The 14383-nt window shown below is 53.7% G+C and overlaps 2 protein-coding genes across 2 annotated transcripts in view; one reads left to right on the top strand and one right to left on the bottom strand.

Annotated features, from left to right (window-relative positions):
- Nucleotides 1–3370, top strand: part of Il17ra (interleukin 17 receptor A) — a gene marked incomplete at its 5' end in the record, with an annotated part of 21717 nt that extends 18347 nt beyond the window's left edge. The window contains one exon of the mRNA XM_029478251.1: nucleotides 652–3370. Coding sequence (XP_029334111.1) covers nucleotides 652–2153 — 1502 coding nt within the window. The remainder of the gene's footprint in view (nucleotides 1–651) is intronic.
- Nucleotides 3371–8447: 5077 nt separating this feature from the next.
- On the bottom strand, nucleotides 8448–13185 carry Tmem121b (transmembrane protein 121B). The gene has a single exon (XM_021164063.2). It carries the CDS (start codon nucleotides 13136–13138, stop codon nucleotides 11420–11422), a length of 1719 nt encoding a protein of 572 aa, XP_021019722.1. The 5' UTR covers nucleotides 13139–13185; the 3' UTR covers nucleotides 8448–11419.
- Between the last annotated feature and the right edge of the window lie 1198 nt (nucleotides 13186–14383).

A 14383-nucleotide genomic window follows, 5' to 3' on the forward strand; every position in this document is an offset into this window, starting at 1 on the left:
GTCCCACTATGCAGCCTTGGCTGGCCTGCAACTTTCTATGTAGATCAGGCATAGAGAACTCCTGCCTCTGCCTCCCGAGTGCTGGGATTAAAGGGGTGCACCACTATGTCTGGCTTTCTACCCCTTTTTCATTTAAAATGGTGAAAATATCAGCCAATGACCAGCTGGCGCTGTGTGGAGGAGACTGGTGGCAGCGAGGAGGGAGGGAGACTGGTTCCCGCTCACACAGGGCCCGCACTGCTTCCTCATAAATCACAAGGCAATGTAGCAGCATCTGGTCTACCAGAAGGCTGTTTNCNGAAGGTAGAAAGTCAGACTCTGCCTTCAATGCAGGTAGTTCATAGGCTGACTCTGGAGCCATGGGTCTCAACCTTCCTAATGCTGTGACCCTTTAATACAGTTCCTCATATTGTGGTGACCCCAACCATAAAATTATGTTTGTTGTTACTTCATAATTATAACTCTGCTACTGTTACGTAGCATTTGTACTGTAATTCATGACATAAATATCTGATATGCAGGCTATCTGATATACGATCCTGTGAAAGGGCCATTCAACCCCTGAAGGGTTAAGAACCGCTACTCTAGAGAGCGATGCCCAGGTCCAGTCCTTGGCATGGGGATCAGCACANGTTTCTTTGTCTCTTCCAGGCATCTTGCCCGTAGCAGACCTGACTCCCCCACCCCTGAAGCCCAGGAAGGTCTGGATCGTCTACTCGGCCGACCACCCCCTCTATGTAGAGGTGGTCCTAAAGTTCGCCCAGTTCCTGATCACTGCCTGTGGCACTGAAGTAGCCCTTGACCTCCTGGAAGAGCAGGTTATCTCTGAGGTGGGGGTCATGACCTGGGTGAGCCGACAGAAGCAGGAGATGGTGGAGAGCAACTCCAAAATCATCATCCTGTGTTCCCGAGGCACCCAAGCAAAGTGGAAAGCTATCTTGGGTTGGGCTGAGCCTGCTGTCCAGCTACGGTGTGACCACTGGAAGCCTGCTGGGGANCTTTTCACTGCAGCCATGAACATGATCCTGCCAGACTTCAAGAGGCCAGCCTGCTTTGGCACCTACGTNGTTTGCTACTTCAGTGGCATCTGTAATGAGAGGGATGTCCCTGACCTCTTTAACATCACCTCCAGGTACCCACTCATGGACAGATTTGAGGAGGTTTACTTCCGGATCCAGGACCTGGAGATGTTTGAACCCGGCCGGATGCACCATGTCAGAGAGCTCACAGGGGACAATTACCTGCAGAGCCCTAGTGGCCGGCAGCTCAAGGAGGCTGTGGTTAGGTTCCAGGAGTGGCAAACCCAGTGCCCCGACTGGTTCGAGCGTGAGAACCTCTGCTTAGCTGATGGCCAAGATCTTCCCTCCCTGGATGAAGAAGTGTTCGAAGACCCACTGCTGCCACCAGGGGGAGGAATTGTCAAACAGCAGCCCCTGGTGCGGGAACTCCCGTCTGAAGGCTGCCTTGTGGTAGATGTCTGTGTCAGTGAGGAAGAAAGTGGAATGGCAAAGCTGGACCCTCAGCTATGGCCACAGAGAGAGCTAGTGGCTCAGACCCTCCAAAGTATGGTGCTGCCAGCAGAGCAGGTCCCTGCAGCTCATGTGGTGGAGCCTCTCCATCTCCCAGATGGCAGTGGAGCAGCTGCCCAGCTGCCCATGACAGAGGACAGCGAGGCTTGCCCGCTGCTGGGGGTCCAGAGGAACAGCATCCTTTGCCTCCCCATGGACTCAGATGACTTGCCTCTCTGTAGCACCCCAATGATGTCACCTGACCACCTCCAAGGTGATGCAAGAGAGCAGCTAGAAAGCCTAATGCTCTCAGTGCTGCAGCAGAGCCTGNGTGGACAGCCCCTGGAGAGCTGGCCGAGGTCAGAGGTTGTCCTTGAGGGCTGCACACCCTCTGAGGAGGAGCAGCGGCAGTCAGTGCAGTCAGACCAGGGCTACATCTCCAGAAGCTCCCCGCAGCCCCCCGACTGGCTCANGGAGGAGGAAGAGCTAGGACTGGGGGAGCCCGTTGAGTCTCTCTCTCCTGAGGAACTACAGAGCCTGAGGAAGCTCCAGAGGCAGCTTTTCTTCTGGGAGCTTGAGAAGAACCCTGGCTGGAACAGCTTGGAGCCACGGAGACCCGCCACAGAAGAGCAGGCTCCCTCCTAGGCCTCCTGAGCCTGCTGCTTAAGAGGGTGTATGTTGTATTCTGTGTGTGTGTGTGTGTGTGTGTGTGTGTGTGTGTGTGTGTGTGTGTGGAGTGCCCGGCTTAGAAATGTGGACATCTGAATCTGACATAGTGTTGTATACCTGAAGTCCCAGCACTTGGGGATTAAGACGATCTCCTGAAGCCAGGTGTTCAGGGCCAGTGTGAAAACATAGCAAGACCTCAGAGAAATCAATGCAGACATCTTGGTACTGATCCCTAAACACACCCCTTCCCCTGATAACCTGACATGAGCATCTGGTCNTCATTGCACAAGAATCCACAGCCCGTTCCCAGAGCTCATAGCCAAGTGTGTTGCTCATTCCTTGAATATTTATTCTGTACCTACTATTCATCAGACATTTGGAATTCAAAAACAAGTTACATGACACAGCCTTAGCCACTAAGAAGCTTAAAATTCGGTAAGGATGTAAAATTAGCCAGGATGAATAGAGGGCTGCTGCCCTGGCTGCAGAAGAACCCGAGAGAGCCTGAGGGTGGTGTCTGGGCAAGAGGGGAGTGGCCTGTGGACTGAGTATTAGGAAGGAGCCAGAGCTCANGGTNGAGAGAGCTTTGTGGGGCTAGGGTGGGAGCAGCTGGGGACTCCTTTCATGAGTNGATNTGTTGCCCTATGGGGGAGGAAACTTCATGCCAAATATACCCAGAAGTCTTCTCAGATAAGTTCTTTAGAAAGAGCTGGTATAGAAATGGGTGATGCAAAACTTGAGAAGCAGGAAGAGGCGTGTGAAATCCTGTGCTCTCTCAAGTGCTGGCTGCCAGTCCGTGGGAGGGCTGCGGCATGTGATTCTTTCATGGGCTGCAGCCACCAGATCCCTGGAGAGCTCTACCTCAGGGTACAGTGAGGGANTTGAGAAAGATGTGAGGGTAGTGGGCATGGGGGCATGGCATAACAGGAGAACTCNGGAGGCCCTCAAGGTCAGAGGAAAGTATGTCATGTCACTGTATAACTACAGTATTAGAGGTTGTTTAAAGTAGCTCCTGAGCGCNCTCATGGGGCAGACAGCAGCCTTGCGGCTTAGGTTCTAGAGAATGCACAGGTCTTCCTAGACTTAGTTGAGAGAAGGATCATGAAATGCTGTGGGAAGCACGAATTCAGTGATTGTGTGTGTGCATATGTGTGTGCAGTAATGAAGACTTAATAAAGTTGCTGTATTGGTAAGAATTCATAGTTGTTATTGAATCACCTCTTACCTTGTGTCTGACCTGCAAGCCCTTGAGGTTCCAAGTCTCAGACAGTGTGTGGCCTGTATTCAACCCTGCAGCAGCCAAGTGAGAAAGAGAAAGCCCCTCCCACCCATCAGCCTTTCCCAGCTCTATTTCTTCAGAAATTCAGGCAGCTAGGGCCCTTGGGTCTAGACACCAGTCAAGCCTATGNCATCTGCCACCCCAGTTTCAGACATGAACTTAAACGTAAGTTCTCCCAGCAGCAAATCAGCCCCACATCAGCCCAGACCTGCTCTCTACCATGTCCGACTCCACTCAGGGCTCCCAGCCCTCAGCTTCTAGCTGCTGCCATTAGATCATATCAGTACATTAGTTCTTCTGCACNATTTCTTTCTCCTGAGATCTTATAGAGGCATCCACACATCATACAGTTCACAACTGTCCCTTTGCAGCTGAGTGGCTTGGCATATTCAGAGTTCAGTGACAAACAGTGTAATCACCTTAAGAACACTCATATACCCCGGAAAGAGGCCTGGTGTTCCTCCCCCCGNCCCCCACCTCCTCAGCCCCAGGTAGCACCAGGTCTGCTTTCTTTCATTTTCTAGACACGTCTGTTCTAGATTTTCCATATAACTAGGATCAGAATTCTCAGGGGCTTCTTGGCTATTTCATGTTCTTCATACCACTCCCTCCTTAGAGGTCTTTGCTCATCATGAATGTTAGAAATTCTAGAAACTGGTATCTGCTGTCAGACAAATGCCAAGATCACCAAGAATGTCGAAACCATTCCTTTATGCTTGTATTATTCTGAACCGTGCCTAATGAAACTGTTTTGGCTTGGCATGGTGCCACATTTGAGTCTCAACAGGAGTTCCAAGCCAACCTTGGTAATAGTAAGACCCTGTCTCAAGACAGGAAACAAATTTTAAGAGGTGGCTCCACAGGTAAAGGGGCTTGCCCCCCACCCCCATCCCCCCGCCACAGCTTTGATGTTCTAAGTTCAATCCCCAGGGCCTGCCTGGAAGGAGAGAATCTGATCTCAACACAGATTTCATGGCGGGCACACACACACATGACCCTGAGTATGTAGGCACACATGCCAGTAGTTAGGAATGAGAGGAACCCTGTTTGGGAGACTAGGTGTGGCTCAGCAATAGAGTACTTGTCTAGCACACATGTGCCTCAGGAAAAAACAGAAAAAGATGGNGGCCGGAGAGCACTTGCTGCCTTCTNAGAGGACCCAGGCTCAGCATTCAGCACCCACATGGCAGCTCACAACCGCTTCCAACTCCAGTGCCAGGGGATCCAGTGTGCTCTTTTGGCCTCTTCAGGCACCAGGCACGCCCATGCACACAGTGCACATACATACATGCAGGCAAACCACTCTCACACACACAAGTTGTTTAAGATCTTATTTACACCCCACCACCACCAACACCAGAAGCCAGCCGCTGCCACCATGTGCTGCTTTCTTGGCTCTTTGCCTATCTCCTAGAAAGTTGCAGGGTGAGACATTAGAGGTGACCTGGGTGTCACTTGATAGAGTGTTTCAGTCCAGATCTAGTTTCTTGGCACTGCTTCGGAAGGCCCACACACAAGTCCCTTAGCCACGCTTCCAGCTGCATTGGAGCTGACATCTGTGATGGGAGATGAAGGTGGCTTTGGTTAGTTTTTATTTGCCTGTGAAAATGAAGCAGGTAAGGTCTGCGGCTCAGGGATAGATGGCTCNCTCAGCCTGAGACCCTGGGTTGCATCCCCAGTCCCGGAAGTAAGACAGGAAAACTTGAAAATAAAGTAGGGACTNNGGAGGAGGGGAGTATCCTGGAGACATANTGGGCAGTTAGATGCGGGAGTATTTAGATTCCCGTTCTAAATAAGTGGAAGAACAGGCTTTGCCCTACCCTGGCACCTCCAGAGGAGACCTGCTCACCAAGGGCCACCAGGCAATACTGTAGGCTCCAGCCTGTGTAAGAGAGCAACATCCCAAGAGTTCTTTGGCACAATCAGTGCAAGACTGGCACTGAAACTCAGGACTTGTGTCTCACAAGTCAGATGTGTTAGACAGAAAGTTCCTTACAAAGAGCATCCTGGCCCTGCTGCTCAGTAGCTGAGCAGCTTTAGATCAACAACTGTCCCAGGCTCCAGGTTGCTCTCTCTAAAACGGGCACCGCATTAGTTCCTACCTCATAGCTGTCTGTAAGGGACGGGTGAAGTTCACCTGAGAGGAGCTGACTTCTCCACACCCAGGAAGTGCTGGAACATTTTAACCGCAACCGGTCCCTCTGTGGCTCCTTCATCACACTGCTGCCTCTCCCCACAGGCCCAGCAGCTCCCTCCCTCAGTCGAAGCCTCTGACCTGGTTCTGGGCTTGAGCAGCTTGTGTGTCCTCAGGCACTGCTCAGCCTCTTCTNCTGCTGCTTCCTGCCCTCTCCCTCTAGNGTTTGCTTTCTGAGATTATCAAAGCCATCTCTGTGCAGGATTGGCTCACACCAAGTGNATATATCATTGTGGGAAAGTAGCCACAGGGCAGCACACTAGAGCGTGTTACGGAAGATTCTGTTATGGAGGCTAACACAAGGAGCTGGCAGGGTAGCATGTTCTTGGCAGTCACATCACCCCATCCCCAAGTGGCTCCCAGGGCCATCTATTTGGCCCTGCTCTTCCTCCAGCTCTCTCCATTGTGGCCTCTGCTGGCACCAGGTCCCCATGCCAGCCCTGTCCATTTTGGACANTGAAGGTGGGTGGTCACCGCATGGAGAGAACTTGGCATTCTCTGTTTCTTTGCTTATGGATGAGTTAAGGTCTTGTCCAGCCTGCCCTGACTGCTCCTCACCTGGATACTTTTCCTAAAGGATCACCCTTGGGTTATGGGCACCTTAGTAGGAGGTGGATCCTTGATCTCAGACTGGAGAAAGTGATGTAACCGTGGTCTGAGAAGGGCGTGACCACACCTTGGCAAGATGCTTCCATTGGTTAACCTTATTCTTTTCTTCCACGGAACCAGCTTAGAAAGTGAAAGTCAGTTTTGCTTTCAGCTACAATTGAGCTTAAACACAGGGAAAGTTGACCCCACTGAGCAGCTGACATCTGAAGGCTCCTGTGAAGTGAAGATCTAAGAGGTGACAGACGGGGGTTAGAGTGGCTGCAGGTAGCCTTCAGTAGTTTCTTATCCCCCAGTGCTTTAGGAAAAGGAGCTGCAGCCACCTGACAGGTGACTGTTGAGGAATGAGCTAGCGGCTCTCTACCTTCCTTGGTCTGGTGCCCCAGGGTGTGATTTTGTCCTCTTCCTTGTCACCAGTACTGCACCACCACCATTTACCCCGGGGTGGCCTCCCTGTCCCCACACTAAACCAGTCCTCCAGAGGTCTCCTCCAGTTTTCTCGGGTGTCTCTGAGGAACTCCAGCTGACCAGAGCCAACAGGCACTGCTGGCTTACCTGGAAGATGTGTGTAAATATGTATAACAGCCCTGGACAGACTTAGGANGAAATGAAAATGTGNTGTTACANTGTCCTGGAGTTGTTTTCTGTGTATATATACATTTTGGCTTGTGAGATTTATCACACAGGCTTGAGAAAAAAACAAACCAAAATATTTTGGTATATACCACCTCATTTAATTAAAAAAAGTGTTCTTACCTTTATTTATTTGTGTATTTATTTTATGTGTGGTGTGGGGAAGGGCACGTTCACGCACCGGGGTGGTCGCAAACAGCCATGGGACACAACTCCTTCCATCCCGAGGNCNCCCGGCTCAGTGGCAAGCGCCTTTACTCTCAGAGCCATCTTGTTTGCCCACTGCATTCCATTGTTTGTTTGTTTTGGTTTTCGAAACAGGGTTTCTCTGTGTAACTCTGACTGTCCTGGAACTTGATCTGTAGACCAAGCTAGCCTTGAACTCAGAGAGATCCACTCCTGAGTGCTGGGATCAAAGGTGTGCACCCCTACTTTATCTCCCACTTCTTTTCATTCTCTTTTGTGTGTGTGTGTGCATTGCTCTCTCTCTTTATAAACATTTATTTATTTATTTATTTAATGTATGTGAGTATGCTGTTGCTTTCTTCAGAGACACCAGAAGAAGGAGTCAGATCTCATTACAGATGGTTGTGAGCCACCATGTGGTTGCTGGGAATTGAACTCATGACCTCTGGAAGAGCAGTCAGTGTTCTTAATCTCTGAGCCATCTCTCCAGCCCCCCTCACCTTTCATTCATTCTTAACATGTCCCTTCAAGCTACCATGGCACCTAATTTTTGTTTTGTTTTGTGTGTACGTGTTTAAATGTATTTATTTGTTTGATCTATATATCTGTACACCACCTATGTCCAGTGATAAGGGAAGCCAGAAGAGAGCATCAGATCCCCTGGGACTGGAGTTGTCCCTTGAGACTGGTGGTTGCTGGGAGTTGAACCTGCATCTTTTGGAAATGCAGCCAGTGCTCTTGACTTTTGAGCCACCTCTCCAGACCCTACAACTTTGGTCCTACTGGTTTGCCTGAAACTCTCTAGTCTCCTTCCTGTGTTTCTGTTTGTTGGTGTTTTGTACTGTTTTGAAGCAATGGCCTTATTTATACCCTATACTTCTACTTGAGCGCAGAGCCACACAGTAAGAGCAGATGGTTTCTTGCTAGGCATGTTGCTGTAGTCCCAGCCAACTGTGCAGACTGAGGCAGGAGGATTCCTTGAATCTAGGTGTTTGAAGCAGTATAGTGAGAACTTGTCTCATACAAGCAGATTATCTCTCCTGCTTTCCACCCTGGTAAGCTACTCATGGAGTAAAAGAAAAACGGAAACAACTGGGAAATTCCTCTGTAAACAACAGAAGGTCTGAGATGGCCCAGGCCCGGGCCCAGGCCCCAGTCTCTGCCTCCCCGAATCACATGCCAAATACTTCTCTAAGGTGCCACAACACCAATACCAACCTACAAAAATAATGACAAATGTCACAGTGACATTTAAGAATTCAGTGAGGAAATCAGGACAGGAATGGTCTTAAACCACACAGGAAGCTTGTCACAAGTCTCAAGTTTTTATTTTCAGAACAGAGTCTGGTTTTATTTTTAAAAAGGGGGGGTGGGGGTGGGAAATGTGATGAATGCTAGCGAGGTGCCACTTCTCTGCCTCTTCCGGGCTTGCTGTCCCAGCTCTGGGCCCCCACACCGGCCAGCTTCCCAGAGCATGGTTAACAGGAACAGTCTTGGTTGGATGAAACAGGGCACTCCTGTTTCCTTGGGAGGCTAAAGAGGGTCTCCTAAACCCCCAAATTCTAAGCCAGCCCTGGGAACACAGTGAGACACCCACTCAAAGAAATGTTTAAAAGATGGGATGCAAGTCTTTAGAGAGCACAGACTGAGTAAGACTTGGTGTTGGGGATGTTGCTCGGCAGGCTGACAAGCATTCGCCGAGCGTGCCTGAGGCCCTGGGTTTAAACGTCAGTATTACAAAGTAATTAACTTGTTTTTAAAACTCAGGTACCATTTGAAGCTCAGGGATCAGGCCCTCTGCTTCCATGCTCAGAGGCTAGGAGCCCACGAGGCTAAATTCTGAGCCCAGCCTTCCTTCCATAGNCCATTCTCCGGGACTCAGGACAGTCTACTATTCTGGTCATGACACTTTGGGGACATCTCAAGTCTGATCCCTGTCTACAGATACCCTAGAAAGCAAGAGAGGAAACAAAGAGGACTTCCTAGTAGGTCATGTGTGAATGGAACAGGGGAATGACTGAAAAGAGCCAGAATAAATAGCCCAGAGGAAGGGACCAGCCCTGAGTCAGATACTCACAGAAGACTTGTAGATGATGTACAGGACCTGTGCTGGGCCCTCACTAGGCCCTCAGCAACCCTGGCCTCGCTCACACGTGGCCATGTGACCATGTCTCTTGANGTACCAAGGAAATGGTAGCCTTCCTGTCCTAAATCCAGTGGCAGTCTCTCAGCAGCAGACAGCATTTCCACAGCAGAGGGACAGCTATCCAAACAGTAGAAAGAGGGTGGGTTGGGGGCCAGCCAGAGCCGGCCATGGCTCAGAGATCATTTCTTTTCACAGTCATTGAAATTAGGTAGCAAGAAACACAGCGAAGCTGGGGGACACAGTCAGAGCACTGGGAGCAGCTGCAGCCCCCGCCCAGGTCTTAGGCTCAGGACCNTGAGTCCAGTCAGAAAGACAGTCAGCCAGGCTGAGGAGAAAAGGCAGGCTTACTGTGAAAAGCAGCTAGTTGGCCGAAGTTGAGAGAGCAGGAGCGTAGAGCGCAGACTGTAANGCAGACTGTAAACACCCTCCACACGGCCCACGCTANCTGGGCAGGCCCACGAGTGTTCCAGCTCAGCCGTCCACACTTCTGTCCACATAGATACCCTCAGCCCATAGCCCTGGGCAGCTGAATAAGAGGGGCCCCATACAGCCCTTGGTTCTCAGAAGGTCTTAACAAAGGTGAAGGGAATGAGGGATATGGGCCTGGCTGCTGAGTTATTAGTCAGCGACTTGGCACTTTGGGCCTTCCCCTGTGCTTGGCTTTAGAGGACCCTGTGATGCCTGTCCCCTACCCTAGCTGGCAAACCTCCCTCAGGTCTCCCAGCCTAAGGCCAGACATGGTACGGAAGCCGAGCCCTCCTCAAGTCCACCTGNACAGCTCCTCTCTGACTACCTTTACGGCAGCATTATGACCAGACCCTTCAAGCCCCAACTCAAAGAATACTACCCNAGAGGCCTAAACAGTAAAATGGTATGGTATTCAAACCTAGCAGGTAACAGACAGAACTACAGATCATTTTTTTCTGGTCTCTTGTCTAGGTTCATTACGCTACATAAAACTCCCAAAAAAGAAGGAGAGGAACCCTCCCGCCCCCAACCCCATTGTTGGGGTGAGTATACCCCGGCCTGGCTCCTGTGCCTTCTGAACCTTGATTGCCCTCAGAATCCATATCCTGCCTTAAAGACTCCAAGGATGACATCCCTCGTGAAGCCTGCAGGAGCCAACCCTGACTTCCCTTGAAGGACAATCCTAAGGACAGCCTCTCCAGGGNAACCCTGCTGGGGAAGGCTAGGCAGGAGGGTTCCACANTGTGCCTTCTCCCTGAAGAGATCTGAAGCAGAGGAGAGGTGAAAGGTCACACCCTCTCAGCTCTATGCCAAGCTTTCTAAAGGCACAGGTGCTACTGCCCGGGTCCCTAAGGGCCTGACCTCACACACATTTGAATGCGCTAAAGCAGTTGCTGTGAACCCAATTCCAACCCGGCTGGCACCAACACAGGCAGGATAACTATTCTGGTGCAGNGGGAGGAGCGAAGGGAGAGCAAGCCAATGGCTGGTACTCCACAGACCCTGTAATATCTGGCACCAAACCCCAAGGGGATCCAGTGGCCCTGTTGAATGCAACTTCTGAGTGTTTGATTTTTTTCTTTTTTCAAGCAGCATCAGTGTGTGATGCACTGGAAATGGAAGCACAGAGGTAGAGATGNGTGCTCACCCAAGAAAGGGTGGGTGTTTGGTCCTTCCATAGAGACCTGCTCCTCCCCAAGCTGAGCAGAGANGGGCAGGAGGGAGGAAGACCCTGGGTGAGCTCCCCCCTTGGAGTACAGCAAATAAGCAACTCCATCGAGGGGACGGTGGTCATCAGCCAGGCAGGAAAGCATGGTGGTATGTGTGCTGTGAAGCAAGGCCTCTCTAGATCTCCTTCCCACTGCAAGGGGCATGAAACTGACACCCAGAAAATACACTACACACACACACACACACACACACACACACACACACACCCCAATGCTCACTATCCCTGCCTGAACCCCTTTCCGAATAGGAATCAGGATGAAGGCGAGAAAAGCGGGTGGCACATGTATCCAATCCCTTGTATGTCCGGACAGGGAAGAAGACTGTGGTGAACATGGGCCCTTCTTCCTCACGGTATATTGCTGGTCTCCCTCCAAGCAGTCTCTACCCATGGGGTGCAGAAGAATCCACTGGCCTTCTGTCTTATCGACAGTTACCTCCAAACACAGCCAAGGGGGGCGGAAACCCTAAAGCCAAGATCAGGGCCCCTGCCCTTCACTGCTTCAATTCTGAGAGGCAACAGCTAGAGTGTTGACATAGCCATGAGGGCCCCCTTCATTTTCCAAGTGGCCCCGCTGGGAGCCTCCCTGAGGTGGTGGTGGGGGAGGTGGGGGAGGGGCAGAGGGAGGAGCACCATAGCTGCTTCTGGCCCGACTTGGGGATACCCAACTCCCCCGGTCCCAACAGCCCTCCAAGGCCTCCAGGCCACGGCAGCCAAGGAAAAAGAGGTTCTTGAGCATAAAGATGGACAGCGGCTGTTGGTAGCTCACGACCAGGAGGCTGCGCAGCGCCAGCAAGGGCACGTCCACCAGGCAGCCGCCCAGCAAACGTAAAAGGCGGCTGCAGCTTCCGGGCCCGGAGGCCTGGCCCCAGGACGGAGCTGCTGCGGCAGTGTTCAGCTCGTACAGCCAGAGCACTGGGGAGGCAAGAGTGAGGAAGTAGACGGCGATGAGCAGGTAGCGCAGGTGCGCCGGAAGCGGCACGCGGCCGTCCAGCATCAGCTCCACCAGTGTAAAGCTGTCCAGCAGGTCCAGACACGTGCCCAGGAAGCAGCCCGCGGCGCGATGCTGCTGTGGCTGCAGGAGCAGGGGACCCGCCGAGCCCGGGGGCGCGCCCGCCTCGCTAATGGCACGCACTAGGCTGTAGAGCAGCGGCACGGACAGCGCCATGGTAAGGCGAAAGCCCGTGGTGCCAAAGGGCGCGCGCAGCTCGATGAGGTCCAGGATGGATGTGCCCAGGATGAGCACCACCTTAGGGGTGAAAGCGATGGAGTAGATGAGCCAAGCCAGGTACGCAAAGGCGAACTCGCCCGCTGCCCCAGCCGTCCCCGGCCCGGCTCCGGAGCCTCCAGAACCTCCTCGGCCCCCGCGAGCCTTGGCCCCGGCCCCCGCCGACGCCGCAGCGGATAGGTGCAGAGGCGGAGCCGAGTGGTGGTGGAGCTGGTGATGGTTGTGCGTGCTGTTCGCTGGGCCGCCCCGACGGCCCCGGCTGTTCTTGGCGAAGAAGATGGCCCAGCCCACTACCACCACCAGGTCGGTGGCGATCCAAGAGCACCAGTACAGGTCAGTGACAGCAATGAGGTACAGGTCCAGCAGACCGCCCTGCGCCAGCAGCAGCACCACAGACAGCGCCTGGTAGCCCCAGCGGCACCCGGGGCTTGGCGAGCAGCCCCGGCGCCGACCCCTACGGCCGGAGCGAGTGGGGCGGCCGCAGCAGCAACAGCAGCACGAGCAGCAGGAGGCGCCGCCGCCGGTCCCCGTGCCGCCTGCGCCCGCCGCCGAGCGGCTCCCGGGGCCCCCGACGGTGCCGGCCGCGGCGCCCGCGCCGAAGTCCGCGGCGGTCATGCTGCAGGAGGAGGTGGGCGTGGAAGTGGAGGAGGCGGCGGCGGGCGCGGTGGCGGAGACTGGGACGCCCCCCTGAGCCGGGGGCCCGGGGAGCGCGGCGGCGGCGGGCACCAGTGGCTTGCTGATGCTAATGCTCTCGTCGTCGTCCTCTCGCTCCGCGCCTGTGCTGCTGCTCGGGGAGCCGCCGCCTCCGCCGCGTCTGCCGCCGCCCCCCCCGCGGCTGGTGCTGGTGCTGGTGCTGCTGTCGCNCGAGCCTCTCCGGCCGCGGGAGGAGCCCCCCCGGAGGAAGAGGGGCTGTAGCCGGGCGGCGGCGGGGGGCGGCGGAAAGGAGGCGGGTGCGGACGAGAGCGCGCGAGGGTGGCCCAGCGCCGGGTGCATTGTCCTCGGAGGGGCTCCAGGGGCTGCCCGGCCGCTCTCTCCCCGCCAACCTCGGGCTGACGAGGCGGCAGAGGGGAACCCGGGCCAGCCGCTGCCGCCTCCTCGCCAGCTGCTGGAACTCGCACCCGGGTCGGGAGGCAGAGAGATCCGGACTGGAGCGGCCGGACTGGGCGAGTGAAGCCGCGGGTGGCTGAGCTGGGGGAGCGCGGGGGAGCCGAGCAGACCGCCGGGACCGGAGAGGCGGGGGCGGAGGAGGGGAGCGAGCCCAGCAGGCAGCAGAAGGAGCTGGCAGCGGGGAAACCAGGACTGGATTCGAGGGAGAGAGGAGGCGAGAATAGAGGAGGAGAAAGCCTGGCTGGCTGGATCAGCAGGAAGGAAAGGAGGGAGAACTGAGGTGCCGAAGTAGAGTTGAAAGCGCATCAGGCCAGGCGGGATAGGAACATAGATTTCCTGAAGTCTCTAGCTCCGCAGCCCTAAGGGCTGAACCTGAACTGCTGGGTGGCCTTGGTCTCAGTGTAGACCACAACTTCGTGCTTCCAAGCACCACTGTCCTTTCTTGCCTATTAGGAGGAAGCGCGGGCCAACTTTCTCCTCTGTGCGCCACTGACCATCCTGCCATCTCCTTCCGTAAGGTCCTGAGAACTCAATGGAAGTGATTAAAAAGTTAAATAAAAAAAAACCAGAAGGAGCCCGGGGATGGTGTATCTCAATTGGTAGAATGACGTGCCTTGTATGCATCCAGTCCTGGGTTCCAACCCACCACCAGAAACCAAACCAAACAAACACCACCCCCAATTCTATTATTCAGAAGGAGCACTCCCAACCAAGTACTGTGTTTTCACACATCCAAAGCTGTCCTCCCCTCGGAGAATCTTCAGTTTCCAGTAAATGAAAAGGCTCCCTGAATATAATTGCTGAGAAGAGAGCTTAGGAAGAGGGTGGGGTGCAAGCAAGTACCACTGTCTAGTCCTGGGGTAGGGAGGCCAGGGCCAGGGCACAAAGCCGCTCTGGAGACCTGGGGTGGGGCAGTTGCTTACTTAGCCAGGCTCATCTGTGGTATTCTGAAAGGTTTGTACCTAGCTTGCATGCAGCGCTGGGTTCCTCCCCATCACCCCACATCTGATTCCAGGTCTGAGGAGGTAGAGCAGAAGGATCAGAAATCCAAAGTCATCATCGACCACATAGCAAGTTTGAGGCCAGCTTGGGTTATATGAGACCCTGTCACAAAACAAACAAACAAACAAA

The sequence above is a fragment of the Mus caroli genome, chromosome 6, assembly GCF_900094665.2.
Source record: "Mus caroli chromosome 6, CAROLI_EIJ_v1.1, whole genome shotgun sequence".
Lineage (NCBI taxonomy): Eukaryota > Metazoa > Chordata > Mammalia > Rodentia > Muridae > Mus > Mus caroli.